Here is a 26656-nt window from a genome sequence, read left to right on the forward strand (position 1 = left end):
ATGTTAAACTAAACAGGGGTAGGTTTAGTTTAGATATAAGGAAGAAATTATTTTACTGTGAGGGTGGTAAGGCACTGGAACAGGTTGCCCAGAGAAGCTCTGGATGCCCCATCCCTGGAAGTGTTTAAGGCCAGGTTAGATGGGGCTTTGAGCAACCTGATTTAGAGGTAGGAGTCCTTGCCCACAGCCAGGGGGTTGGAACTAGATTATTTTTAACAGTAATATAATACTTTTATAACAGTATTGATTCTACATATTTATTATTCTTATTATTTGTAGTATTTATAGTATTTATTTATTATTTTACTGCAATAATAGTATTAATGTTTCTTAGACTTACCTACAGTGGCAGCTGTGCCTGGGAAAAAACGATCTTCACAAAATCGTCTTAAGAATGAAGTCTTTCCGACACTTGAATTGCCCACAAAAATTATCTTGAATAAGCGGTCAGGGACAGATTTTATTGCCTCCTCCTTCAAGTAAGAGCAAAAATTAGTCTTCCACTGTTCTTACTATAAATACTATTGTCTCCAGTTTGTCTTGTTTTAAAGGCTAACTGAGATGGGAAAAGAAGAGATTTTATCCTGTCATGTTCTCTTTTACTTATAAAGCAATATTCTGTTTCCTAAAATAATTCAGGGTTTTGGTTGTTTGCTATGCATTATTCCAGATCACTTGAAGCGCAGTGATTTGGACTGAGATCTGGGGGTACAGTGAATACATACCTTGACATGAAACTAGATTGAAAAATGCATGAAATTGCATTGGCTCAACACCAGCCAAAACAAAATAATTTATATTTGCCCCTGCAAATCAAAACCCATAAACTTCACAGAACTCTGCTCAGTAGTTTCATCCTATACCAATGACACATAGGAAACAGCACATCTTCACCTACATAAAAGAAGCAAAGTCATAATTTCTGCATGTGTCATCTACCACCAGACTCTCTCCCTGCTCTATTATGGAGACAAGAGCTTCTGCAGAATTACTGTACTTCTAAATCTGTTTAAAATTACAGGTGGGGCACGGGGGGAAAGAGATAGACAGGAAGATAACTAGGCTCAGTTAAACAGGTTGTTAACATTTAGCTATGTTTCTGTCATTTAGTTTTTTAAGCAGGAGGAAAAACAATTTGTTCTACCTATCCATGTGCTGTTTACTGCAGGCTAAGCTAAGTGCATCCAGTGACTAGTTGTTCTCTGTCAAGTAGGTCATTACTCTCAAGTCCCTTCTCTTTGTACATAGATCAGGAGTTGCTTAAAAAAGAACTGTAACACTAGCTGGTGTGCAGGGAGTGCCCTAGCTGGCCTCTTGTCCTAATGTGCGCAAAGATGGGAGGGAGAGTATGTTCCTAATGCTGCTAAAGAGGAGAAAGGCCTTGGTTGTTTCTGGGTTTTGTCTTGGTTGGGAGGAAAGGGGAAAGCAGAAGGGAAAGGAGAGGTCTGCCAGGTATTTAACATGTAGAATCTCTGGGTCTGCTGATTTTAAGGACACATCAGAACTGGATCCCTTGCCTGACAGTCCTTTCAAACAAGACAATTAAAAGCCTTGCATTGCAAATGTTTTCTACAAATATACTGAAGCCTTACAAAAAAAAAAAAAAAAAAAAAAAAAAAGCATAAGCAATGCACGGAAAAAAAAAAAAAAGCTGCTGTCCTCCTTTCTATGAAAAAATTAATTCACTGCTGTAAATTTGGGGAAATCTATACAGAGATTCCTTATCCACTTCTTTTATATTAAAATGCCAAACTCCACTGCAACTGTAGCCTGCTGGTAATACACTATATAAATGTGCTATTTAAAGCACATTTTCATCTCTTCTGAAAAACATTAATAGCTTGTAAGTCTTTTGCTCTGGGAGATAAAACAAGTTAACATGCAACCATCAGCTTAGCGCTCTTTTTACAGTACTTCTGAGAACAATAACTAAATAAATGTACTACATGACCTGAAATAACTTGTCTGTTTTATAGACACTTGTGTGGTCATACACTCCTCAGTAGCATTAAGATTCAAAGACACCAGAGGCAATAATTTTCCATTTAGATGGATCAAGCCCACTCGTGTAAATAACCCACCTTAATCAAATACTATTCCAACACTGCATCTGAACACTGCATACAAAGAGATGAGATACATTATAGTCCACTTCAACAAAGTGCTGATGGGAAAATGCAAGAGCATTAGAATGTAAATTTTCTTTAGATTACAGCGCAGTCTGAAAACAGCTTCCCTATCTATGTCTTTCGAGTGGCCTTCATATAAAGGGTAGCCAGGTCAAACAACATACCTGTTGCTAGTTAAATTTGTGCAATTTAACACAATTGTGGAAGACAGTACATATAAACATGGTGGTTCATATTCCATATTGAAAGAGCAGAGGGAGAGGAATTACATCTCAGAGAGAGGCTTTGGACAGGTCTTATTTTAATTTCCATCATGATTCTTCCAATCACATTTCTGCTTATGCTAACTGCAGCCTCTTTTTCAGAGCCTCCCATTAGAAAAATGCTCTACCTGACTATTATCTCCCAAAATAAAAGAGCTGTTGCTCCAAGTTCTTAGACACTTTCAGAAACCACTTTCCATAGGATAGGATTGGACTTATTCATGTCTGAAAGGAGAAAAAGTTTACATTGGTTCTATTCTCCCTTAAGATGCAGTAGATCATAAAGGATTATAAGCTAAATGATTGTGAATATTTGGTGAATAGGAAGTTTAATGCCAACAGCTAGGAGCCTGAGTTCAGTATAGTACAGAATGAGATCATGGAATGCAATAATACAAAGCCATGTAGACTACAAGAACAGATGGCAATGAATTGAAAAATAAAGGTTGTCTCAGGTCCTTCCTCTTCCTAATGCAAAACAGAGAAGAACTGGACTTCATATCTGAGTGAACTACATACAAAACAATTTTATGGAATCATTTTACCACCACTGCACAAGTATTTCTAGATCCTACAGGAATTTAAACTGCAGATCCTCCTGAACAGCAAGACATGAAGGGAGAGAAGGACTGGAAGCAGAAGGAAGGAGCCAGTCTAGTTTAAATATGTCCCCGCGACTCACACCTCATAAGTCATGATGCAGCAAGTAGGGATTTACCTTTTCTGAAGTTTTCTTGAGCTCCAGGGGAAAACTAGATGCAGAGTTACCCTGAAAAAAGTAATACTGCTCCTCCCAGCCCACTCACTCTATCAGGAGAGGAAATCAGTGTGCTAGCACTGGATGAAGAAAGATCACTTCTGATGTCTAAATCCCATGGTCAAAGAGTAGTGGGTCCCAAAAGCCATCATTTTGGAAATGCAAAGTTGTACAAAAAAATCATCAGACTAAAAGTTGTGACATGGAGACACACAGCCTGCAGACTGCTCCAAACAATGGAATGCTGTCAATTGAATGGTTGCTGGCAGCCCTTCCTCTTCCACTGTATCTGGAGACAAGCAATGTTTCAGGATTGATTCTTTCAGCCTTGTCAGCAGGACAAGAGGACCATGTACATATTTCAATTCCATACAGAAAACGAGTTTATCAGAAACGAATACCCTGATGTGTTTTTCTTTTAACTACTTTTTTTTTTGAAGAGAAGAGAAGAGAAGAGAAGAGAAGAGAAGAGAAGAGAAGAGAAGAGAAGAGAAGAGAAGAGAAGAGAAGAGAAGAGAAGAGAAGAGAAGAGAAGAGAAGAGAAGAGAAGAGAAGAGAAGAGAAGAGAAGAGAAGAGAAGAGAAGAGAAGAGAAGAGAAGAAAAAAAAAAACACAGTCAAATGAAGTATTGATGCAGGGTGTTGACATTTCATAGAAACAAAACTGGAATGCCCAGTTCTAAGTGACCTTTGGAAATAGCCTTCCTGTTTACCCTCACATTGCTTCTTTAGAAACTGATATTAAATGTTTTCAACAAACAGGCAGGAGACATTTTCTGGTATCTTATTTCCTCTCCCCTCTTGTTCTCAACCATTTATGGGATTTTTTTAAATTTTTTAAATAAAGAAACAATATCTGAGGGAAGGCCCATTTCATACCCAGTTGAGAGGATATGCTTTCAAAAGGCATGACTGCTAAAATGGAGCAAAAAGACAGGTTTGTTCTAGCTGGACTTGATGATCTACCTGGCTTTTGCTGTACCAAAGTCCCATGATGCCATACTTTGAAAATGCAATACAAAATAAATCATAAATCAAGCAAAAAGTATGCATTACATTAATCATTTCAAAGGTTGAAGCTCTGCTCTGTGCCCTATTTTTTTATTATTATTATTAAAATGTACCACTTAGAAGTTATTATGCAACCATGGCATAATTCTATCATAGTTTGAGATACACTTGCTTTTTCTAAAAGAACTATATAATTATGACCAAACATACCTATTTTTCCTGTGCCTTAATCTTTTTAATATGTGCTTCAAGAATCTAACAATGAGTAATACTTAACAATGATACTAAACTTAGATCACAAGCACAGCTAGCTCTGAAGCAATAGGAGTGCAACAGGATTTTAGAAGACAAAGAAAAGTACCTTCAAGCATATTGTTTTACAGATTGTTATTGCATGGCAAATTCACTGTTAACATGCACATAAAATCTAGAGTTGAAAAAAATCTGGATTTTAATCTGTCAATTAAAAGTCTTTTCAAATAATAAATAAATTAAGGATATTTATCTCATCATTTCTCTGGTAATGTAACAGCTACCAAAGCTGACTGAAAATTATCAGATTATGAGAAATATCACTTTTTGACAAAAAAAAAAAAAAAAAAAAAAAAGAGCAATTTCTCTATTTAAATGTCTAAAAGAGAGTTGCTTCGTTTTTGGACAACTGCTACTCTTTGGTGGATTTCTTCTGTCATTTATTAGAAGGCTTAACTTCTCTTTTCCTAAACAATCCTTCATAATTTGTTTTCTAATACTCAACAAATCTGTCCAGAAATATGTTACTAGTTTGCTGGGTTTTGCTTTTGCAGACGTAAAAAGACATTGCCTGCAGTTACCATTTCTTTAGGCCAAGTTTCCCTTCTTTGCACATTCGAAATTAATCCTCAGTACATTTCCATCTCCCTGTTCATGCAATGGCCTAATCTTTTGGACTTTACTTACAAAGAGAAAACTAAACAATTTTAGATTCTAGGAGTAATATGTTATGGTAACCCCTTCAACACCATATCATTTTATGTTTTCCAAGGTCCTTTGTCCCCTTACATTTGAAAGCGCTTCCTTCCCTGCTGGTTGCCCTCTAGAAGATGGTGGTGAGTGTTCCACTGATGGTTCTGTGTTTTTCTTATCTAATTCCATCTCAAAAGAAGTACTCTCATCTTCTGTCTGTTTGCTCAGCTGCTTATCAACCGACCTATCAAGAAGCTGGGGTAAATGATCTTCCTCAATTGATATTATTCTTTGGAGATGGGATGCTTTAGACATTCCTCCAGTGGCTCCAGCATCAGGATCAACAGAGGGAAATCCATTCAATCCAGCAGAATTCATTCTTTTTGATGAGTTATTGAAAACATCATCTTCAAATGAACAGCTAGACAGAGAGAAAAAGTAAATAGATTACAAAAAATATACTGGGCCTAGCTTCCTATTGTTTTTTTCCTAGTATAACTGAATTTAATCTCTCATGTTGTTACTACTTGCAGCAGGCATACTTATTTCGGTCTAGTGTCTACTGAAAAGTCAGTTCATCACACAAGGTGTATGTATATAGTGTGCTTAATAAGTACAAGTATCATGGGGAAAGCTAATAACTTCCAGGGGAAGCCTGAACCAGAAGAGAAAAAACATAAGTTTAGCCTCATTTCTAACCTCATGGAATAGCTACAGTAAATTTCTCTATTGTGATTTCCTCATGTACACACACAAACATCTGCCTGTTCTGGAAAAACAAAACAACCACTTCATCTAGACACTTCCTATGTGTGATTTAATTCTCTCTTTGCAGGTAGGAGGGAGCTGGGTTTGTTTAAAAGGGAGGAGAAAAAAAAAAAAAAAAAGCCAAGTGGGGATTTTACAAAAGCAAAAGGGTAGTGAAAAAGACTCTTCTCAGGTAAGTGCAATGACTACAGATGCAAGCTGCAGTACGCAAAATGCTGATCAGATAAGGGGAATGACATTTCCTCATGAGACTGATGCAGCAAGGGAACAAGTTCCCCAAAAGACTTCTGGAACTCCATCCAGATGTTCAAAACTCAACTGGATACAGCCGTAGGCAACCTCATCTAGTTTTGGAGTTATTCCTGCTTAGAGAGGGAGGCTGGACTACAACCATCCAAAGGTCCCTTCCCATCTAAATTTTTATATGAATTTTGGGTCATGATTGCTTTTGCCAAACACACTCCACTTCTTGGTACTGAACTTACAAAAATTTATCTCTGCATCCTGTTTCTTCCTACATTTCATGATCTTGGGCTGGTGGGGACGTTGTCTTAGCTGCTATTTCCAAGTGACACAGCAGTCTTCTTTCTAGCTCCTTTTGCCTCAAAAGAAATATGATAGTATTTCACTGAGATCACCATCTTGTTCCTCTTGATTTCAAGTTCACAATCATGCAGATGAGAGTTGATTCCCCATTTTTCCCTAGTTCAACTTCCCATACTTTACAACTGGGCTACTTACTGGTCCCTTACAATGAGAAGGGAGGAAGCATACACTTCCAAGGACTTACTAAGGACATTGTACCACATCAGCACTGGGCAATAGGTATGTTTCTGTGTTTCCCATCACCCACAACTGCAGAAGTCTCTTGCCTTTGGAGACTGGACACTTGTTTTAAATGAAAAATTGTCTCTTTATTTCCAAATTTCTTAGAGAGCACATCAATCTTAAAATAAGACGCTTTAAAAATACATGCTTTGGAAAGTCCAAATGCTTAGTAATATTGGAAGGAAATAATCCTGGGAAAAAATTTCCCACACCATTATATAAGCCTAATATACTTAAATAAGAATTAGGGAATAAATAAAAAAGTTCTTACCTACTAGGCAGCACATTGCCTTCTATGTATTTCCCAATGACAGACCCTGTTCTTTGCTTCCAGCTGGCTTTTCGAGCACTTGTTTTGCATTGCTGCACAAATATAGAATACTTTTACTAATTTACTCCTGCTCATTATGGTTAGCTGTCTTCATTACTTATGCTGAAATAACTCTATGAATATGACAGAAAAAATGTAGAAAAAAACATTCTAGAGGCATAAATGCTTTAAAATTCTGACCGATAGACGACCAGAACATGGAAATTCCAGACCCTGCAAGAATAAATCATCTTTGCAAACAAAGTGAACCACAAAAAAGCCGCAAAATGACATGAAAAATCAGTAGATCTATGGCAATTTACCCTAGCACCTTCTTGTAGGGATAAGAACACAAATAACTGTAAACTAAGTGGTCTTAGTCTCCTGAAGCCAGGGTACTTCTGGAACTTTTTAGGGGATCATTCTCTGCTGCTGGATGAAAAGTTAATATGATCTGCTCTTTTCCAATACTGACAGATATTCAGGTACTGATTCAAGTACTCACATGTTGTACTGTTCTGTGAATGCTTCAGATCAGCTACTCTTGACTGAATAATTATCTCAATTTAATTGTTCCATTTTTAGTTTATTTCATCCTCTCATGATTGCAACCCTAGCTTCTTATAAAATAGGTTCATCTTCCTTAAGATAGCTCCAACTTTATAATACCAAAAATGTAGCTCTTAAAAATTATTCAGTACATTTAAAAATCATATGCTCACATAAGAGAGAACATGATATAAATTAAGAATGGAGCAAAAAAGGAGTAGCATAAAAGTCTATCTCCTTCACAGCCTTCTGATACCCATATTTCAAAGCTGTTTTTATATGTATTTGTTCAACACTGGGATTGAAAATGATAGTCTTTACCTGTAAAAATATGTCACGTTCATCTTTGAGATGTTTGTTCCTCTCCCTGCAAAGAGGGAACACAAAAGAAACACTGAGGCCAAGTATATAAAACTTCTGGATTTTCTACTCAACACCAACAGACTGAACAGCTGACTGTGTAAAAAGCAAGAAAAAATGCACTTTAATTTGGCACATCTCCACCCTTAATCATGCTCTATTTATATTCTTAGCACAGTCAGCTCCCTGTCTGGACTACTGAGTCTTCGGTGGGGCTATGCCAATCAAAGCCAGCTGGCATCTGGCCCTCATTCTGTACTTTATCAAAACAAATGCTTTAATACATCAAAATCAGTTCTAGTCAATATGCTTTTACTTACTCTGAATTAGAATATTTAAAGCTTTTCACAGTATACATGACTTCTTAATGAGGAGAGGGTATAATGAACACTACCTCTGTTCATCTGGTGAGATCTGTGAAGGTCAGTTACATCCCCCTGAGAGCCATAGTTGTGTCTGCCTGGGATGAATCTTTCTACACAGCAGGCCATATAGTGCTGAGCTTTACAATTGTAGCCAGAACAGCACTGGTAGTGCACCTGTATTTTGTCTGTTGCTGAACTATGCTGGCACAGCATGAAGGCTGTCTCTCCAACTCCTCCCAACTCACAAAAGCCAGTAGGGTCAGGATGGGCAAGAGGTGGAGAGGGGACATAGCCAAGACAGCTGGCCTAAAGTGACAAAAGGTATATTTTGTATGACATCGTGTTTAGTAATAAAAGCTGGAGAAGGAGAAGCAGAATCTGGGGTTCTAGTCATGAAGGTTCTTGTCTTCCCAAGCAACTGCTATGCATATTGAGGCCCTGCTTCTCAAAACATGGGTGAATATTACTTGCTGATGGGAAGTAGAGAAAAATTTTCTTCTTTTGCTTCTGCATGGCCTTCACTTTCTCTTTTCCTGTCATTAAACTACTCCTTATCTCAATCCATGGGCTTTTCTTTTGTTCATCATATTTTCTCTCCATGTTCTTCTATGAGGGGGAGTGAGAAAGCAGTTTGGTGGAGCGTAGCTGGCCATAAGCTTTTTAATCATCACACAGCCATGGAAAAGTCCCTCTAGAAGAACATCCAGCTTCATTCATTATGCAGAAAAGATGAAAACATCAAGAAATGTAGACTCTAGGCATTCAGCCAGCTCTGATGAAATCTGACAATACACCTGCTCAGTACATCACTCATTGTCTCCGTTTATTGCTGGCCTGGCCAGAAAAGAGACTGAGGTGCCACTGCAGCCTTGGTGAACTGATAGAATGTTTCTATCTATTGCCCCCTTACTAGTAGCAGGCAACACCATCCCACATGGAGCAGCCTACAGGAAAAAGGCTGCAAATTCCTCAAACTTTAGCATGGGAGTGTTTTAGGTAAATTTTAAATCAGAGCTCCTGAACTAAACGTAGTGAGTGAAGGCCTACAGGCAAGTACAACCTGTAGCCAGTGAACAAACAAAACTAAAATTGCTGCTTATTAAAAAAGGGTTACAATTGTCTGAACACAACTCCAAACTTTGAAGTCTTTCAATACACAAATGTTACAGAGAAAATTAGCTGGGTATATTTTTATGTAATTTTACAAATAAACACATTTGGGTAAGAGTCTTCTTCATTTTGGCAGTATTTCCATCACTTTAGAAATAACAGAGACTTTTATCAAGCTTCAAGTCTCCAGTGGCCAGGCTCCTGCCACAAAGGCAGCTTAGAACAGTTCATAGTCTTGTTTTGTTTTACATTTTGGAAGGAGCTTGTCCCAGTTACCAAATTGCCAAAACAAAGAACATCTCTCACATTTACTGTCTTCTACTGCCCTAAGAATAGGGCTTAAAAGCTGGATTGCTTTTTGTACCCATCTTACTATCTTTTGTTTCTTTATCTTATGGTGAGATGACCTTGGCTGGTTGCTGGCTGCCCACCTACGCAGTCCCTCATGCTCCTTCCTCAACAGGGCAGGAGGAGGAGAGAATATGATGGAAAAGCTCATGGGTAGAGATAAAGGCAGGCAGACCACTTACCAATTACTGTCACAGGCAAAAGAGACTTAACTTTGGGAAAACTAATAAAATTTATTGTCACTTAAAAATAGAGTAGGATGGTAAGAAATGAAGAAAAATTAAAAACATAGTCCCACATTCCCCTTTCTTCTCAGACTGAAACTCATGCCTCCATTCAAGACTCTTCTACTTCTTCCCAAGCACTGCACAGGGAATTATAACAGGATAATGTGGTCAATCCACACCAGTTCCTCTCTGCTGCTCCTTTCTCCTCACACTTTTCCCTTGAAAGGTGGGGTCCCTCTCACAGGCTAATCCTTCACAAACTCCTCCAGTGTGGGTCCTGTCCATGGGCTATGGTCCTTCAAGAAAAGATTGCTCCAGCAGGAGTTCTCCACCAGTTGCAGTTCCTGCTGGAAAATCTGCTCCTCTATGGGGCTCCTCTCCACTAGTCACTGATTCTGCAAGCAGCCTGTTCCTGTATAGGCTCTACATGGACTGTAGGGGAATCTCTGTTCTGAGGCCTGAAGCACCTCCTGCCCCTCTTTCTTCACTGACATTTTGTCTGCAGGATCATTTCTCACACATATTTTTTCTCACTCCTCTCTCTACTGCTGCACAGTGTTTTGTGCCCTTTATTAAATATGCTTTCCAAGGGTTACCAGGAGCTTGGCTACTGGGCTCAGCTGTGTCCTGCAGTAGGTCCACTGGAAGCCCCTGGCCTCTTCTTACAGACGCCACTCTGTAGATCTCATTGAGACACATAAACTGAATATATAACCTACTATCATTTCATCCCTTAATGTACATCTTTAGAATGATGTAAGAAGTTCTTGAAAGTAAGGTTTGCATTACCTTAAGAAATCCAGCTGTTTCAGAAGTCCTGACTTCTCCCTCTGTAAGGTTTCTGTCACACGGTATACTTCTCTGTAATGTAAAGAAATACAGAAAATTTTTCTAACCATGGTAGCAAAATGCTTAAATGTTTCCCTCTAGGAGTATCCACATTTGAGACTTCAGCTTCTCCAAACCTGTAGACATTTTTCTGTATGATTGGTTACTAGTTTAAGAAAAGAAGTTTATTTAGCCCAAGGCCCACAAGAATCACAGCAGCTTTAGTTAGCAAAGGTAGAAGTAGGGGTTCTTTTTAAAAAAGATAGAGGGTTTATAATTTCTTCATCCAAGGACCTTAGTGTATGTTGATACTGACACATCATTTAGAGAAGACATACAGCTGAAATCCTTCTCATTCATGGCCACTGAAGACCATGCAACATTTTACAATTTAACCAAAATTTGAGTTTATCTTCCTGCTGCGACCACAGGTCATTCTCACATGTCTGCAATCCCTAAAAGTTATTTTCAGTTCATGACTTAAATAGTTGTACAACCTTAAACGCTGAATGCAGAGTATCAGATATTTGTACTGTATTTACACCATTTGCTTTAACTTCATGCAATGATGTCGGGCCTTAAATGTGTTATGCTGTTCTGTGAAGTCTCAAGTTCTTCCTGTGTGCAGTCTGAATATTACACCTGCTTCAACAACTCAGGTCTTACCAGACTGATACAGATGTTTAAAACAACACTGTAGGTACAGTTGAGTAGGGCTGAGATCTGGTTCCATAAACTACTATTGAGTCCAAAGTGCTTTGCAAATGTTGTAGCAGTCTGACCACTGGGCTGATTTCCTCTGTAGTTTTAAAACCAGATCATTCCATAGTCTTTGCTCTGGATCTGAAAATAGAGGCCTCAAAGAGGAAACAAACTGCCTTGAGGAGGAATATTTCTACTGCCTACTTCCAAATCACACATCAAATATGCAAACCTAAAAATAGGCTTCTAAACACAGTGCCAGTTTTTAAACAATCATTTATCAACAACGTTCATTGTTTATACCTTCAAGAAAAAATAAATTAGCAGTAACTAACTAGAGTTTGGCACGATGCTTAACAGAAAAAGACTATGACATTTGAAAAATGCCAAATAGCCACAATTCTTGAGTTACATAGTTGACTGATGAAATTTATTTCTTCTAGCAAGATATGCACACCACTGTACGTCATCCATCTGCTCTCCATAGGCAACAAGAGAGTTTTACAGATCCATGACCATTTTTGAAAAAACATTTTCTATTAGAAGGCCTCCAATGAACTCTTCTGCAAATTATAACTTCAATGTAATGTATATTTCCCCTTATGCAGAAGGCTGGAACAGAACAAGACAGGTTGATCTGTCACTTAAAGGCCATTTTTACCCTTCAAAATATGAATCGTAAATATTTCTTCTTGAAAAATATTTTTACATTCAGCATCTGAGATCCAAAACATTTCAACAGAATGATGGTCTGGATCACCACAAAGCCTCGTGTGAGCTTTAATTTAGCAGCATAAGCTGCCTTTTATCTTGCTGGCCAAGCTCCTTGGTCAAAAATGATGAATTAGACTTGCTTTTGATGGACAGAAGTACATCCTAGTTGTCTCATAGTCACGATACATTTGGAGAAGTGAACTTCACATGAATAGAGCTTTGAAGAGTATGGATTAATGTGCCAGAACTAATTTTAATTTCACTGGTATTTCAAAACTAAAACATACTTTTAAAACTAGTTTAGACTATTTTTTTTTATTATTCTAAACAACCTCAAAAAATGGGGGAATGAGGAGAACATTCACATTTTGAAGAAGCAGCAAAAGATTCTGCAGAAGCCAGCATGCTACAACAGAAAACATGTTGAGTTACTTGGGGAAATATGACTAGAACTGGCTTTGTTGATGGTTTCTGCTTATAACACAGGTTCAAATCACAACACTGAGTACCTTGAGAAGGAAACTCACCGGCATGCCAGGCAAAAGCATTAGAATCACATCAGTTGATGACTTACATTTCCTTTTCCTCATTTAGCCTTGATGCTTCCTCCTGAAGAACCTGTAACTGTTGTTGAGCCAAATGCAGATCATGAGAAGTTCTCACTAGGTCATCCAGCAGCTCCTGGTTAGTCAGCTTCAGCTTGGCATTCTCTACTTTGGTTTCTTGTTTGCCACTGAGAAGTTCTGTACATTGTTGCTCCAACTGGGGTGGAAGAAAAGAGAAGAGAAAGTATTATAACTAACTGAGGCACTTTGACTTTTCAATTCAAGTCGTAGAAGTCAGCTGAATAGGGAAGCTATTTCTGTCAAAACCAACATATGAATGTAGTACATATGGTGCCCTCCATAGAGACATAGTGATGCCACACTAAAACAAAACCATTCTACTCTATCCTTGAATTCCATCCATTTCAAAAATGCACCAGATCAAACTGCAAAAAGGTGTAATTAGCTGCTTATCAGAGCTGCAAATCCCTCCCCACCCCCCATTTATTTTAGGTGCAAATGAACAATGAAGCATTTATACAGTATTATACGGTTGGGGGTTGTTTTGTTCTTTATGCCTTTCTTAACAATCCCATCATTTGATTTGCATTTTTGAATGCTACTGAATGCTGATGTGTTCTTATGGACCTCTCACTCAGATTTCCAAGATCAAACTCCCATCAGCACAGAATTCATCGTTTTAAGTGAGAAGCAAAGTAACTCTCCTGCACTTTCCTTGGCTCCCACCTGCCTTCTTTACCTAGTACGAGTCTCATTACCCTCAATGCTATGCTGGACGTGCTTTGTCTCCAGTGCTTCCTTCTGTGTCACTCATCTCTTTGGGAACACTAATGAGAATACCTTGTCCTCTGTCTAAGCTACCCAGCATGGGAGCAAGCTAACAATTCAAGATCATGGTAGCCAGCAAAAAGGCCTAGGGAAAGGAACCCTGGCCTCCAGAAGACCAGTCAGTATGGAATCAGATCAGTATTTCAGTCATGTCAGGCAGATGACCCTCAAAAGGGAGCCTCCCTCTGGCTAAATCAGCAGAAACAACACTGAATTCATCTGTAAGTTTCCTTTCACATTTTTGATAATCATTTCCACCACAGGAATAATTTAATTATATTGGGAAGGAAAAAAAAAAAAAAAAGAGAGAGAGAGGGAGAAAGATAAAAAAAAAAAAAAAGTATATTCCCAAGAGGTTCTTTCATATAATCAAGCATGGCAATTTTAATTAAACCATGCTACCATTACCAAGAATAGATTTAATTGTCAAAATATATTTCCATGCAAGAGGAGAAGGTGAAAGTGACACAGTGCTCTCTGTATTAGGCAAACATTAGACAGGTAAAAGATAACTTAGCACACATTGATATCTAGATGAATGAAGAGTAATATCAGAAAATGGTGGGGTTATAGTATAACAAAAGCAGATCTGAGGAAGGATGAGAGTCCATTTCAGAAGTGATTATTAGGAATTAAAAAAAATACGTGTAAAAAACATTGTCTATAACACTGAATTAAGCTTTCAGAGTAGGCAACTATACCAGAAAATAATAAAATACTGATCATACAATAAGAAGTAGAGAATTCCATTTGTACATCATAGGCTCCCTTTCCATAAAAAAGTGTAATTTTTATAGTAATAGGAAAATCCTGTCCTTCCAAAGCACTTTTGCTGAGACTTATGCAAATTCATTTATAATGTCCTCTGCACCCTTATACTAGAAATTACAAATAAAATTTACAAACTGATAATGCAATATATAGAAAAAAGTAACCATAAAATTAGATTAATAATAATAAAGAAAATAACATAGAATTGTTTTGTTTTCCAAGATATATAAGGTAAATATAAGACAAAACTTTTTGATGTTTCTTCCAGTGTTATGTGATTAGACCATGCTTAAAACTGAGTGTAAACATTTGAAGAGTTTCTGTGGTTTTATACCAATTAAGAACACAAATATATTAGACAACCACAGGAAAAGGCTTTCACAGAACTGCTGCTTGATAATTGAGCTTTAAACTTTTAAAAATAAATAAATAAATAAATAAATAAAGAGAATATTAAAATCATTACAAAATTACAATAAATATTTTCTTATAGTTTTTCAGTTAGCTTCAGACTGAAAATGCCTGATCTGTGTCTCCACATACATCTTCAAAGGACAGGTTATTCTGCTCTGGTGCTGCAGTGTGGCAAACGTTTAAATGTTTGCTCATTTAAATTCCAGTGTTACCTCCTTTTCCCTTCTCTAATTTACTGACCTTGAAGGGGCTGAAGGGACTTTACAGCAAGTTTACACATAAAGAATTAGCCTGCTTTCCCAAGTAGGCCATGCACTTTAAGAAATAAAACACAGTAGGCTTTAATAGGGGAACTTGACAAGCTGTTGCCATACAAGAGAACTAATGACAAGAGCAGTGGGCTTGATTCTATTTTCTTAAACACATCAACAAGCAGGCATGCCAGTAGCATTCAAGAAGATGCACAATTATTAGAGAAAGGTGTATCAGGCCCATTTGTTTAGAAGAGAGCATTTCAAGTTTGTAGTGCTGAATCCTCCCAAACAAGCAAAGAAACAGCTGGTACAAGCTTTGAGTAAAGATACAAGCTCCAAGAGCCTATTCCTGAGTTGTCTGGGCATTAGCACATGGCAGGCAGAAGAATTATGTTACATTTCATAAAACTAACCTAGTACCTGAGGAGAATATCATTTTTTCCCCCATTTTATTATATAAAAGAAAAACTGCTCTACATATATAAGGTAACATTTTCCTAAGCATACACATAGAAATCTAGCAGCCATAACTCTGTTTTTTAAATGCGCTCAGGTAGCTACACCCATGATACAAAAGTAACAGAGGATCACAGTTTGACAGAACCACATCACACCAACTTATATTTTTGGTACCTAAAATGGCACCTAAAGAAAAATCACATTAATAAACTAAAAAAAATAATAATCTAAAAAAAAAAAAATAAAATTGAGGATCTCTCTTAATACCCTTTTCTGGTTTTGAACCAATTGTTCCAGTTCTTGTTCTTTCGACAGGAGCTTGCACTCCAGCTCTTGGCTATAGGACTGAAACCTCTCTGCGTCCTGCAAAATTCAAAGGGGAAACGAATCAATAGAACAGCACAATTTCATCAGCAGGAAGAAACATAAGGAATCAGCTGTGAAAATAATAGAAAAGCTTTTAGCAGTGAACATGACTAGCTAGTGATATAACTCAATTTAAGGATGGTATCATACATAAAACTAGACGCTGAGCTTCTGCAAACTGGTGGTGTTCAATAACTTTAATGACTGCAGTTACTAGAGCAAGTGGTGACTGCACATGAATTGTTCTCAAGCCACTATAAAGTGGAAGCAGAAATCTTCTGTCTTGGACACTCAGAGCATATATCCATGAGACTTAGGAGCTTAGCCAACCTAAACCAATAAAGTTACAATATAGCTTCCCATCTCCAGCAACACTTCTTCCTCTCCCACAGTAACATTCATGCTCATTCCTTACAACAGTGAGCTGTTTCAGAGAGTTAAACCAAACAGGAGATTTAAAAACAAAAAGAAAAAAAAAAAAAAAAAAAAGAAAAGTGAGTATCTTTCTGTATTTTTGTCCTGAACCAGACAACTGCTGATACAGTAGAGTGATGAACTGATGAGAATAGAACCAATAGATACAGAACCAAGATGGACCTATTTAAATTGTTATGGAGCCATACTGTAGGTCAAATACAAGGTATCAGGACTGATACAGGAGATAAAGGCTATTGCAACACAGGTTGAAGTAAAAGAAACATTATCTGCTACCTTCAAAATCTATCCCTAACAACAATTTATTTTACCAATATTCCACTGATAGAGCAAGTGATCTGGGACTCAAACTCTGCAACACATCTAGCAATTATGTCAATCTGTCAACTGTTTTGCTATCTAATCATCTTGCAATCACTGTCAACTCCAAGTGCCAATCAGCATTACTCCTTCAGACACTCCTCAGCTGAGACAAATCATCAGGCCACCCCTGAGTAAAATGGGGTTCCAGGCAGTTCATATTAGCTCAGAATCTATCCTATTCCTCTGCAGCATGCTTCTACTCCCTAAATTCCTCAGGAAGATGCCTCCAAATAAAAATTCCCACAAGAAGACAGTAAGCACAAGAGTGGTTCCAACATGCTGCTTTATATTGCCCTTTAGCAGTACATATAAAAGGGCAATCAAATGCATGTAACTGGCTTCTTATGTGGAAGAATATATATCCAAGTGAAAAAGGCAGACTAACAGGTCTTTATACAGATTTCAGTCAGCAGGGTACTAAGTATCTTAAATAGCTATAATTTGTACTCATTTGTTATCCTAACAATTTCTTTAAACGTAGTCTTCAAGAGCTATTCTATATTCAAGCCATAATAATTCCCTTTTTATATGGCATCAATGCATCTCTCCTGGCAGTAGAGTCTTTGTGAGACTTTGCATTAGAGAAAAAAATTAACAATCAGATCTCCCCACGTTAGTCATGTTAAAAAACAATACTTCTTGAGTGTCATACTGATACCAAGTCAGAAGAACATATAGTTCTCTCTCTTATAGAATAATAGAACCAAATTTGAAATATTTTACTATGTTTAGTTAGATATAAGGAAAACTAGAAACTTTGTATATCTAATGCTACCTTACTCTCTAAAGAATCAGCCTTATCTGTAAGACCATATGGAACTGTATCCCAAGACAGGGGAAAGGGGTGCAAGATAACCTAGGCCTGGAAGATGTGCCTGTAAAAAATAGGTGAGGAACTCATGGTGTGCACATGTTTTTTGATGTGTAAATCACTTAGTTTAGTATGCATGTCTAAATTGGAACAACAAGATAAGAAAGAACAAGATGGTCTGAGCATATGCAACAACTAGGTTCAAGCAGCAAACATAGTCAGGAAGACTACCAACAACCACCAAAGATCACCAGTACAAACAAATGTGCATGTGTCAGGAACATTTACTTATTTTAACAAATTATGGTAAATAGTATGAATATGTTGATTATTTCTCTGACATCTAATTAATATGCATGTTCTAACTGTTTATAACCCCTGAAGCTTGGACAATTCGGCATGCACACGAAATGAGCAATCTCCTGTGCATCCAGTGCCACAAAGAATGCCTGCTTTCTAAAACTCCAAATTGAGTCTTAGAGAGTTTCTCTGACCGACTTTTACAGTATCAGGACAACCACTAGTGTGAAAGATGACTAAGCCACTAGCGTGAACGTTGACTAAACTGTAAATAGCTTCAGTGGGAAGCTTTAATGCAACAGCTTGAAATAAATGGCTTTGCCTCAAAAATACAACTAATTAGGGATCCAACGATCACTGCTTATAGAGTCACTTTTTTTTGGTTTGTTTTTTGTTTTGTTTTTTTTTGGTGGGGTTGGGGGGTTGTTTGTTTTTATGTTTTAGAATTTTCAATACAACTTCAGTTATGGGGTGTTAATAACGTATAAACCAATTCTTCCACCAGCAGGCAAATTTGCAAATACTTGTTATTCTTCAATTGATATGCAGAATTTATATAAAGGTTTCACCTCATTCACCACTGAAAACTGTTCTCAACTTGGAATGTAAAAACTGAAGTTTATGAATCATGTTATTGTCTTTGAGACAAATAAAGACTTAGAAGATTCTTTAGACAACTGATTAAGACACTTTTAGCTCTAACACAGTTTATGTCAGGGAAAAAAAAAAAACAACAACAACAAACTTTATACATTTGGACCACAAAAGGATTTCTTTAGATATCATATTTGATTGAGAACTGAGGTGATCTTTGATGAATATCCACTAGTTTGGGCAACATTTTGAGTACCATGGGTTGTATGAAAACATATATTGTTTTCATTGATACAAGAGCTTTCAAAAAAACAAAAAGGCTTACAATTGGTTGTCCCAGAACTGTTGTGGAATCTTCATCATTGGCATACTCAAAACTCAACTGGACAAGGCCCTGAGCAACCCGATCTAGTGTGAAAGTTAAGAACAGCAGAGGTGCCCACCCAAATGATTCTTAGGTGACTGTTTCCTGCAGCCTGTTAGGATTTCTTGTTAGTTTCCTTGTTGGGGGGGGGGGGGGAGGGGGAAGGGAGAGAAAAATCAAAAGAATATATTATTAAAAGCAATAGGTGAGATTTAAAGTAGACTTTTCAGAAGAAAAGGGAATTTGATGTTAAGTGTTCTTGAGGAAGTATGGCAGTGACAAAAGAATCTGACGTAACATTATCATGCAAACAGGTGTGCTGGTTTCAGAAATTACCATTACTTGAATAGCTGTTGTTGCAGTTCAGTGAGAACTTATCCACTACACAAAAGCAGAGCTTGCAAAACTCAATAAGATTAGTGCTGCTGTGAACAACCTCAGAAAACATTTTTGCTAACTGTATCCAGCAGTTGGATCTGTAGGAGCATCGATAATACAATGAAGCAGTAGTTCCATTGACTTTCAAAAGAAAATCAGCTGCTACTCTATGCCAACCACTGAGCACAGTACAGTGATGTTCTTTCCATCAAAGTCATTCAGTTGGAAGCTGCGGAGCCTGGATCAGATCAAAAGCATCAGTAAGGGAAATGCTGTTTTTTATAACTCTGTTGTGAAACACATTTTGTAGGCTCTTATTCCACACCCAGGATGAGTATAAAACCACTGGTAATAGGAGCAGAATCCATGCTAGCAATAACAACAGACACTCACTTTCAAGAGAAACTGCTCTTTCTCCTTTTTGATTTGCTGTTCCATTTCTTCATAGAGATTTTGAATTTCTTCATCAAAAGCTGCAGTTTTTCTAAAAAGAGATAAAAGTATACTGAATGTATGTAGCATTACTTTTACTTTTTTTTTTTACTTTTGTAGCATTACTTCAGGTTACGTCTCATAACTACCAACTAAGCCCTACACATTTTGTGCCATAACATAAGTCACCAGAGAGTGTACTGAGGGTAAGAAAGTGTGCAGGAAAGATCACAGATTTTAAAAAAGAAAAAAAAAAAAAAAAAAAAAAGAAAAAAAATCAACGAATCAAAGAAACAACAGCAGCAAACACCAAAATCTTGGGGAAAAAAAGCTTCAACAGCTCAAATGTTACATAAAATAAAAAAGCTACACAAAAAAAATTGTAAAGATATGCATCTGATGTTTCCATATAAAGCAGCTGTTCATTATGCAGTTTTAATGACTACTAAATCTTAGATTTAAGGAATAGAACTCTCTAGTTACACTAATAACAATACCAGAGTCTAAGTTTGCCAGTTAAAAGTGTTTCCAATGCAACATCACTTTTCACTGTAGGACTGCATTGTTCACCATTCAAAAGTATTAAATGAGGTACTTTTATCATGACTAAGCAGTTTTGGCTAGAATGGACTTCCTGAAAGTCCTTCTTGAAAGACACCTTACTTACTTTCTAAGAGCTTTGCAGAAACAATTTTTAAAGCTCAGCTAAAGATCAGACATAAATGTGCTATGCAAATACGTATCTGACAGTAGGAAAAAGGAAGAAAGGACAGAGCTCACTTTTCACCATTATAATATTACAATCTCACTGCAGTTTGATACATAAAGAATTACATCAAGTAGATGCTTCAGTTTGGACCATAAATAAATAAATAAACTACTGTTAAGGCTGTTCCTTTGTTCTGTTGCTATGCTATGCTATGTTGTTTTCATTAATCCAGAAATTGAAAACCATAAATCACTTTGCATCAAATTCAGGGCACACTCAAGAGTGATTTTTAATAGAGATTAATAGGATCTTTATATGACATTACTACATAGTCCCCCTTATCTCTTTTATTAGAGTTGTTCCTTGAGCAATCTGGAGAATGCATCCATTACAAATAAAGAAAAGAACCTTCTAGGGCATTAACATTAACAAGAGCAACACAATGAATATACAGTAGCAAAAAAAAAAAAATCAAAAAAAACATTAATTCTGTACTTTGGGGAACGTACTATAATTTTTGTACCTAATGCTTTACAAAGTCTGTATTTTTCAATTATAAAAAGCTTGACTCACTTCTCACATAAAGCTGAAAAAAATGAAAGCAAACTGGAAAAAGCTTACCTACACTAACATAAGTGAGTAACTTTATAAAAAAGTCTTTCTTTCCCCCTTTCAAATATCTCAACACTTGACATTGCCAGCTTGCAATTTTTAGTAACAGATAGAAATGAGGGTGGAAGGTATTTACTCAGGATTTACAGCAGCAATAAACATATATTAACCCATAACAATTTGAAAAAAGAAAAAGAGAAAATTTGCTGTCATCTACATTTGTGTAAACTCAGACTAGATTAGAAAAGCAGCCCAGACGATGGCGTCTTCATATGACTGCAATGCTTCAAACAGGGAGTGCTGGAAAATCTAGGCAATTTATTTTACTCCCCTGTTCTGATCATGTTCTGATCTCAAATTTTATTTTCTTTAAAATAAGAAAATGCGTCATAATAGCATTTTTCAATGACATAAAATTACACATATTCATAAAAATTATTTAGAAAGATATGGTAGACATGCTAAGATCATGTTTTAAAAGATCGTATTCATGCAATCACTTTGATCAGAACTAAATTGACTGTGTAATGAAATACATGTACCCTGTAACTTTGCACAGGCAGAACATACCGCTTAGAAGTCTGTATTTCCATGAGAGCATTAAATACTTTACTTGCTTCTGACAGGGAGAATAATTTTAGTTAGTCCTCTTGTGTTTTGAAGCATAGTTTTTGGCAGCACCATGAAAACTGAAGTCACAAAAGTATTTAGGAACAAGTTGTTTTTATTTATGAGAATGCAAGGATAGAGAAAGGGACCGAGGTGGATGTGCAAAAGGAAAGAAGGGTGGATAAATGGCTAAGTCAAGAGTAAGCAATATGACAAAAGGATGAGAGTAAACTGCAGTATTGCTTAATGACTCACAGAGCTGAGGCAGGAAAAATGAAAGTCCATATTCATTCTCAACTTCCAAAGAGTGCTTATTGTCACCAAGCACAACACAAGAGAGATGATGAGACCTCAATAACCAGCATCTCTTATCTTCTGTGTCCCCACAGTAAATCCTGACCATTCTTTGTGTTTAAAAGTATGTAGGTATAAAAAATAAATAAAAAAATAAATAAATATCCCCTTTTGTATGGTCTTATCTTCAGCTTTGCTCTTATTTGTGCTTTTTTTTTTTTTCCCCAGGAAAGGTTTTTCATACCCACTGTTATCTAAGACAGCACTACTACTGTGACAGATCTGACTCCGTCCAGCTATTCATTACAAACAAAGCAAGGATTTATGTGCTGACATCAGAGGAGTTAGCAGGAGCAATAGGAAGAAGAAATTAACACAAAACTGTTTTTACTACAAAGACATAAAGATACAATGCATTTTTAAGGTAGCAATTTAATATAAGTCAGAAAAGTCAGGTAATGCTAATGCTCCATGCACTCCACCTCTGTGATGGTTATTGATACATGATCATTAATAATCTGTAGGCTAAAACAGACAACATAACTTTCACTGTGCTGACAACAGACAAGGTGCCTCAAGGCTTAAAAAGGTGCCTCAAGGCTTAAAAATCACACTTGAAAATTCTGCAATCAGTATCAACTAGTTTGTCTTCAATGGCCATGTGTTTTTCCTTTTTCTTCCTTCAGAAGCCTTGTTACATTCTCAATATAACAAAAAGAGTGATGAAATTTTCAACAAGTATATTTGCCTTTACTGCTCAATGCTTACAAATATATTATGTTCTAACACCACTAATATATAAGTGTTGGACAACTTTATCTCAACATATTTTTCAAACAATGATACTGTGAATGAAAGATACTGTGTACGTATCTGCTGGTCTGAATGCTGTTTCTATGAATCTAAAATGTTATTGCACTGAAATTTAACAGAGCAGACAAAAAAGCTATTGGAAGCACAGCCTGTACTGCTCTGTTTCATACCATATCCCACAAAGATACTAAAACAATTCAGAAAGCATAAGAGCTTCCAGATCTGATCTGAAAATCAGGAGTTATTAATATATATGTAAATTATATGCATATAAAATTATAAAATTGATATAAATAAAAATTATAGGTGAACTTCAACTATAATCTGCATAACCATAAACCTGACTGCCCTTTGGAGTCAAACTTATTAACTAGATGAGAATTGCTTAGTATGTTCTTAGAATTGCAATGAAATAAAAGACATCTGCAAAAGAATTTCAGTCAATACAATCTGTTAACAGGAAAAGAAAACCTAATTTCAGACAGTTCTGCAGTATGTATAATTTTACTATTCACGACTAATAAAACTTCATGTTACAGGAACTCTTGTGATTATAGCCCTCAGTTCTCCTCTGAAATGCTTCACTTATTTCAAAGGCTTAAATGTAGGTAAGATAGATGTAATACTATACAAACTGACCAAGAAAGAAAAGCACTAACTTTTTTAGAGCCCATTCCAACTCATTCTTTTCATTATCTGCATCCTGGAGCTGGGAAAAAATTCTGGCCAGTAACTCTTCAAAACTGGAAAGTAAGTGAGATTCACCTTTTCTCAGCTGCAACCAAAGCTGCTTCACATCACTTTCACTGAAACAAAAGATTATAAAAGATTGTTATAAGAGAATATTCCTCAGTCTACAGTAAATGTTTGCCGCATCCTAGTAACAGAATGGAGGCTTCAAGGCATTACTAGTCAGAACACAAGTCTAATTAAAAACAAGGGCTGTTTACGCAGACTCAGATTGGAAAAGGATGAGGTAGGTGGGAAATTATAACAATCACTTTTATTCCAAAATATTGATCATAACATCAGGTCATGCATGACTGCAGGGAATCACAGAAATTTCTTGTTTGTTGGATGCCTTGTTAGACACTTCATCTAACCAGAAATGGAGAAGAAAGGGGATAGATATCTCATCTGTCTCCTGTGATTAGTACCATCCCATCACTTTTATTAGAAGCAGAGAATTTTCCACCAATCCAGTAGGCAAGGGACGGTGGAAAAGCTAATCAAAAACATTTTCTCATGACAAATGAATGAAACTCAGGCTCTACTGTGAATGATACATTTTTTAAAACACTTTGCTGAAATTTCCCTGAATAACTTCTTTTGGTTTTCCTTCCTGACTCGTTCTCTTCCACATGCACTGTTAGGCTGAACCTAGACAGCCATGAGTTCTATATTTAAAGGACAAAATGAGGATGAGGATATAAAAAGTACGTAACAATCTCTTCATATTGAAAGCCTTTCAGGATGACTGCCAATTAGCTCTTTTCTATAACAGGCGGTCAGGTTAGAAAAGCACTGATAAGCATTTATATTTCATGATAAGGATCACTGATACTTTTCTTAGACATTCTTATTATCTGTCCAGATTCTCTCCAATTTTTGTCCCTGTGCTTTCTTTGATACAGTACATTGACTGTGATTAACCAATGAACATCAGACCAATGCAACCAATGCACAAGAAACTCAGCAGTGGATGTTTTTAATGATTCTTTGTTTCAGAGGACATCATCCTGTTCCTAGAAGAGGTAAGTGTCATCATAGCAATCACAATATGCAAATAAATGCAGAGCAGAGCAAACATTCTTGCTTATGGTTAACAGGTGCACTTTAAACACATTCCTTATCAAACAACAACAACAACAAAAAACAGTCACCATGCACTGTTTGTGTTTTTGAAATCAGTAGCATCCGTGAATTCTCAAACAACATACTAGAAATTATCTATTTTCAAAATCCATGGTATGTCAGTGGTATAGTTTTCATATGGAACAGACATGTTTCACATGACTGCAGTGCAATAGCTTTGCTCTTGGAAATTTTGGGCTGAATGTCATTTTATCCTTTCTAACGGCTAAGAAAATTAATTTTTAAAGAGTCACCGTATTAATGAAAGGCCTTATTTCTCATCATTCATCTTGAGTTCCATTAAAATCAAACCACAGAGTTGAATCATAAAAGATTGTGTAATCTATTACTATTGCTGGTAAAACTCACTCCTCCAAGACCTTTTTTGCTCCAAGCCGATCCATCAGATTTGAGAACTGGAATTCCTCATCATCATCATCTTTCACAGTCTCTTCACTTTTAGGTAGGCAGGCTGTTTCAGCTTCCGATTGTTGCATTTCTTTATTTAAAGCAATCTGCCCCAAAAGAAACTGGCCTAAGATTTAAAAATTACATAGGTTATAAGTTTAGCATTTTCAGAAATCACTATAAGAAGTAATGTCATTGAAGAACACACCAAAGATCAAATTAAACAGTAAATATAATTTTTAGGAAGGAAAACCCATTTGTTTATGGGCAAAGGGAACATCATTAAGCAACTAAATCATGAGGCCTGACAAGAGGATACCTGAGGTCTGTGCCTGGTTTTGTCCTCAAAATTCACAAACACACTGAAAAAGTTCAGACTTCCATAAACAAAAGACATAAACTGTGGCAACAAGCACTTTATAGATGTTGTGCTCCTAGATATGCTTAAAATTTCTTAATATACTTCAAATTCCTGCTTGTAACTGCATATCAAAGCTAGATTTTTTTTCACGTTCATTTTTCCTCCATTTGACTCACATGTATTTTAATTCTTCTAGACTTCACCGCTACATTCTTTTCTTCCACCTATTCAGGATATTTCTATTAATAATAGCAAGATTCAGGCATTCCTGTCTATTGGCACCACATCATAATTACGAGGGACTTGCATGGAAGTCATGAGACTTTCTCATCAATTATTCACCATCCAGCAACACATCATGTTGAGACAGGGAACAAGATAAAGTATGTTGAATATATAGGTTTTAGCTAACACAATTGTATGCTAATAACCCCAACGATAAGGGAGTAAAAGACCGTATGCATAAGATAATGGAACCAGCAAGAACTGGCTTGACTGCTGAAGTTTTTTAATGAAAGCAAAGGTCAGAAGTTTAGCAGCAAGGAAGACTTCTGGTCTTCATTAAAAGACCACTGGAGTATGCCAGACAACCACCCAAGGACTCCAGTACATATGCGAACAGGTGTGGGAACCTATGTTAATGATTATTTGCATACCTGATGAGTATGCAAGAGACTTACAATAAATGAAATCAATATGCATATATCCCACTAATATAAACACACTGCCAGTAACCCTTGGTGTGTGGGGAGGTTGAGCGGAGCAATCCCACACACACCCAGCACCGTAATAAAGAATACCTGCTTAATGACTTTGGTGATTGAGTTTTCACTGCATCAATGTTATCTTGGATTTGCTCTAGTAAGGGCAAATACTATAGAAGAACACTATAGAAGAACTGATTGCAAGAACTAACCATGGTTTGACAAATGAGTTGATTCAGTTTAAATTAACATGAGTTTAAGCAAGAATACATATTACTGGAGTTAGCTGGGTTGAAAGGCTCAAGTAAATTAACAAACTGTGAAACATTCTAAATTATTTTCTCAAAGTGTGAGGGCGTGGAGGGGATATGTAGAAAAGTACTCTGGATCCAGAGTATCGATCTCAAAAAGTAGGGAAACTGAGACCCCACAATGAATACATCAAACAAAAATGCTAGCCACATCCTGGAGATAAAGAGGGTAGATATAAAGACAAGAGAGTGAAAAATTTTAAGAACTGCAAAGACTACTAAAAAGAAAAAAAAAAAAAGAAAAGGAAAAGGTTTTTTTTCTTTTGTAGCTTTTTGTTTTGTATGTTCTGCTACATTCATAAAAAGGAAACTAGGAAGACAAAAAGAATAATAGCTGTTCATCAAGTATTTTGTGTTATATTTGTCATATGATGCTCATCCACCCAAGTACTCCAGTATGCATGCAAATAGGTGTGGGAACCTATGTTAATGA

At 36.6% G+C, this 26656-nt stretch overlaps 1 protein-coding gene across 1 annotated transcript in view; it reads right to left on the reverse strand.

Annotated features, from left to right (window-relative positions):
- The window catches only part of CRACR2A (calcium release activated channel regulator 2A), a gene marked incomplete at its 5' end in the record, with an annotated part of 43352 nt that overhangs the window by 14416 nt on the left and 2280 nt on the right, over positions 1-26656 (reverse strand). Inside the window, 10 exons of the mRNA XM_084297126.1 lie at positions 341-473; positions 5201-5525; positions 6972-7063; positions 7881-7926; positions 10759-10830; positions 12788-12975; positions 15773-15868; positions 19510-19600; positions 23245-23391; positions 24809-24974. Of these exons, the coding sequence (XP_084153252.1) occupies positions 341-473; positions 5201-5525; positions 6972-7063; positions 7881-7926; positions 10759-10830; positions 12788-12975; positions 15773-15868; positions 19510-19600; positions 23245-23391; positions 24809-24974 (1356 nt within the window). The remainder of the gene's footprint in view (positions 1-340; positions 474-5200; positions 5526-6971; positions 7064-7880; positions 7927-10758; positions 10831-12787; positions 12976-15772; positions 15869-19509; positions 19601-23244; positions 23392-24808; positions 24975-26656) is intronic.

Source organism: Netta rufina, assembly GCF_964035555.1.
Source record: "Netta rufina genome assembly, chromosome: 1".
NCBI classification, from domain to species: Eukaryota; Metazoa; Chordata; class Aves; order Anseriformes; family Anatidae; genus Netta; species Netta rufina.